The sequence below is a fragment of the Athene cunicularia genome (genome assembly GCF_003259725.1).
Source record: "Athene cunicularia isolate RWA chromosome 18 unlocalized genomic scaffold, athCun1 chr18_part1, whole genome shotgun sequence".
Lineage (NCBI taxonomy): Eukaryota > Metazoa > Chordata > Aves > Strigiformes > Strigidae > Athene > Athene cunicularia.
Window position 1 is genome coordinate 11,315,280 of NW_020799123.1, and position 3,989 is coordinate 11,319,268.

The 3,989-nt window shown below is 44.3% G+C and overlaps 1 protein-coding gene across 1 annotated transcript; it reads left to right on the forward strand.

Moving 5' to 3' along the window:
* The first annotated feature begins 1,583 nt into the window (after window positions 1-1,583).
* Window positions 1,584-3,484, forward strand: KCNJ2 (potassium voltage-gated channel subfamily J member 2). The gene has a single exon (XM_026861085.1). It carries the CDS (start codon window positions 2,163-2,165, stop codon window positions 3,444-3,446), a length of 1,284 nt encoding a protein of 427 aa, XP_026716886.1. The 5' UTR covers window positions 1,584-2,162; the 3' UTR covers window positions 3,447-3,484.
* Window positions 3,485-3,989: the final 505 nt, after the last annotated feature.

Consider the following 3,989-nt stretch of genomic DNA (forward strand, 5'->3'; position numbering starts at 1 on the left):
CCCCAATAATTTAAGGAAACATTAAAATAATTCCTTTGTATTTTTGAGAATTATATTCGAATGGGAATGAGAAATCCCATGATCAGTAAAAGTGAGGGGGGGGGAGTGAATCTTTACACAGTGTAGGCAAGACAGTCAGGTAAGTAAGAGATCAGCTGTATCGTAAGCTTACAGTGCTGAGAGCCGTCCTCAAAACCAGGCATTGCCGAACCCCTCCAAAGCTGCCAAAACGGCTTGTACGCCGCTGAAGTCACAGATGACTAATCTCGGCAAGTAGGCGTTGGGACGCATTCTTGCACAACAAACAGAAGTGAGGGGGGAAAAAAAATTAAAAAAAAAAAGAGAAGGTAAAAAGTAAACCCTAAAGAGATTCTAGAGGCAAAACCATCCTGCGTGCAACTGCGAGCGCGGTGTTGTTTTCTGTTTGTCACCTGCTCTTTTCCTAACAAGTGTTTGCTGATCTAAAGCCCTTGTAATATGGTTGCAGGATGTGGGAGGGCTGAGAAACTGTTTGAAATCCCGCAAGTTTTTGGAACACCCCTGCAGGGCTTCAGGGGCTGCTTTTCGGGAAGGAGATAAACTCTTTATCTACAGCTGTTATCAGATATGAATCAGAGGAAGAGCCGCAGAGTACTGAAGCCACTTTGTGGGCAGAGGTCATGCTCCTTGGCGGCTGCAGTTTTTCTGGGTTTCGGACAAACTCAGAGTTTTGATAATACCGATTTACAAAGAGGATTGTGATTTATTCCCCTGCTACTGTAAACGGTACCGAAGTCTCCTCTCCATGACAAATGAAGAGCAGACATTCCTCATCGCTCGGTTTTAGTTTTATTTCCTCCATGGGGCGCATGTGTGGATGGAGCAGTTGCATTAATGCATCTTTTCTCCTCTGCAATATTTCAATTACATTTCCTGATATACAGTACATGACTTAATGGATGACGCACTTGTTAAAAGCTAAACCTGGGTCTAAGCCAGACCTCCCTGAAACAAGTTTGGTGGCTTCTACCCTCAGGAAGAAGGTTTTGTAGCCTCTCTGCTGAGTCTTAATTGCTGACATTTAAGACCCACGGGACACTCGGAACTGTTACCTGGTGGAGATGGGACTGGCTGCCTTGGGCTCCTGAGGGGAAGGTGCCTGGTACTTGCTACCAAAGGTGTTAACGAAGACACTTGGCTGGTCCTACTCCATCGTAGCCTTTTGCTAGTTGCATTAGCAGGGACAGATGAGGGTCCTTCCACAGTTTAGTTTGCTTCGTATGACTTAAGCCTAATGTGAGTGCAAAACCCACATGGATTCCAATGATTTTATGGAGTTAGAGAGCAACTAATGCAGCCCTTATTCCTGCCATTTGCAGAGAATACACAGTTTGGGTTTGTTTGTTGGGTTTGTTTTTTTTTTTTTTAAGCTTGATTAAAAAAAAAAAAAAGCTATATGGGTATAATTTCATGGAAATCACTGACACTTGCATTTTCCAAGGTTATTGCTTTCCTCAGGACACGTCATCTTCCCTTTTGCACACTCCCTTGTTTGGCGTAGGTAAACCAGTCCAGGATCCATACATCCATCGAAAGTCACTGAAAACCGCTTCAGTATTTATATTTGAACAGATGGATGTTACCACTAATTGTTTGTTTCAAAATAAACAGAAAGCGCAGTTGTAAAGAGTAGATAGATTCTTTGCATGTCCAGCTTTTAATGGGAATATTGCTCAGAGCCTTGTGTCTTCAGTGCTTTCACTCGGGGAGAGCGATGCCTTCTTTGTAGTAATGATGTCACTTCTGTCAATACCCAACCCCGCACATTGTGCATTCTGGAAAATGCTGTCATTAAAAATAAGGAAACTTCCTCAGGTCCACAGGATTAATTTTACTTGATTCTTTCAGGTTTGATTCCTTATCCTATTCCTCCAAGATCTAATACGACATTTCTCTTTCTCTTGCAGACCATGCCCTCTCTATGACGGTTACTTGTTAAGCTAACTCTGCATGCCAGAAGACTGTCCTTGGTTGATCCAAGGGCTCTTGGGGACTCCGGCCTCTCCCCAGTTTTTCTGTGTGTGTGTGTTCCTCTAGAACTTTCAAAACTGTTTCTCCAAAGGGTTTTGCAGAAACTTAGACTGTTTTCTAAAGCAGAAGCACCTCAGTCCACAGCAGTAGTGATGGGCAGCGTGCGAACCAACCGCTACAGCATTGTGTCTTCGGAAGAGGACGGCATGAAGCTGGCAACCATGGCCGTTGCCAACGGCTTTGGGAATGGAAAGAGTAAGGTACATACCAGACAGCAGTGCAGGAGCCGCTTTGTCAAAAAAGATGGCCACTGCAACGTCCAGTTTATTAACGTGGGTGAGAAGGGACAGCGATACCTGGCAGACATCTTCACCACTTGTGTGGACATCCGCTGGAGGTGGATGCTAGTTATCTTCTGCCTGACTTTCATCCTCTCCTGGCTTTTTTTTGGCTGTGTGTTTTGGTTGATTGCACTGTTGCATGGGGATCTGGAGAATCAAGAAAATAGCAAACCTTGTGTGTCTCAAGTGAGCAGCTTCACCGCAGCCTTTCTGTTCTCCATTGAGACCCAGACCACGATCGGCTATGGCTTCAGGTGTGTCACAGACGAGTGCCCCATCGCAGTTTTCATGGTGGTTTTCCAGTCTATAGTAGGCTGCATCATTGATGCCTTCATCATTGGTGCTGTCATGGCAAAGATGGCTAAGCCAAAAAAGAGGAATGAAACTCTGGTCTTCAGCCACAATGCTGTGGTGGCCATGAGAGACGGAAAACTGTGCCTGATGTGGCGTGTTGGAAACCTGAGGAAAAGCCACTTGGTAGAGGCACATGTGCGAGCACAGCTCCTCAAATCCAGGATCACGTCAGAAGGGGAGTACATCCCCTTGGATCAAATAGACATCAATGTAGGGTTTGACAGCGGGATAGACCGCATATTCCTGGTCTCCCCAATTACAATAGTACATGAAATAGATGAAGACAGTCCGTTGTATGACTTGAGCAAACAAGACATGGACAATGCTGACTTTGAAATTGTAGTAATATTAGAGGGCATGGTGGAAGCTACCGCCATGACTACCCAGTGCCGTAGCTCATATCTGGCGAACGAAATCCTCTGGGGCCACCGCTACGAGCCCGTACTCTTTGAAGAGAAAAACTACTACAAAGTGGACTACTCGAGGTTCCACAAAACATACGAAGTGCCCAACACACCCATCTGTAGTGCCAGAGACTTAGCAGAAAAGAAATACATTCTCTCGAACGCAAACTCCTTTTGCTACGAGAACGAAGTGGCCCTCACCAGCAAAGAGGAGGACGAGATCGACACTGGGGTGCCTGAGAGCATGAGCACAGACACCCACCCGGACATGGACCACCACAACCAAGCAGGGGTGCCTCTAGAGCCACGGCCGCTACGGCGGGAGTCGGAAATATGACTGGCAAACTCTTCCTCTCTCTTTTGGTTGAAAGGAAAGAAAAAAATTACATCTATCGGTCAAAGGCACGTTGACCCGAGAAGTTGGCCCAGAACAGTTTTCAGACAACGGTACTGTTGAAGAGTGGTGTGAAGGCGAGCAGACCTGAGAAACCCAGGCTGGTTTTAGGGCTGTCCTCAGAGGAGGGACGACAGAAAATGAACTCTAAACACAAAGCACTAAACATGTCTAAGTATGAACAGAAGGCACATATGTTGTAGAATAAATTATGTATATATTTTTTTACAAAACTTGAACTTGCAGGCAAGCTTTGGTTGGGTTATTATTATTTTTTTTCAACTTTTTCCAGAATGCTTCTCTCTAGGGAACAAGAATGTTTTTAATGGCATAACAAAGGCAAGAATCTGCCTTATTATTATTATTATAATTATTTTTTAAAAAAAGCTGCTGCTAACTACATGAACAGAAATGGTTATTTTTGTTGCAGTGTAGTTTTTATTTTCTCTTGTGTAATTTAAAAAAAAAAAAAAAAAAAAAAAAAGC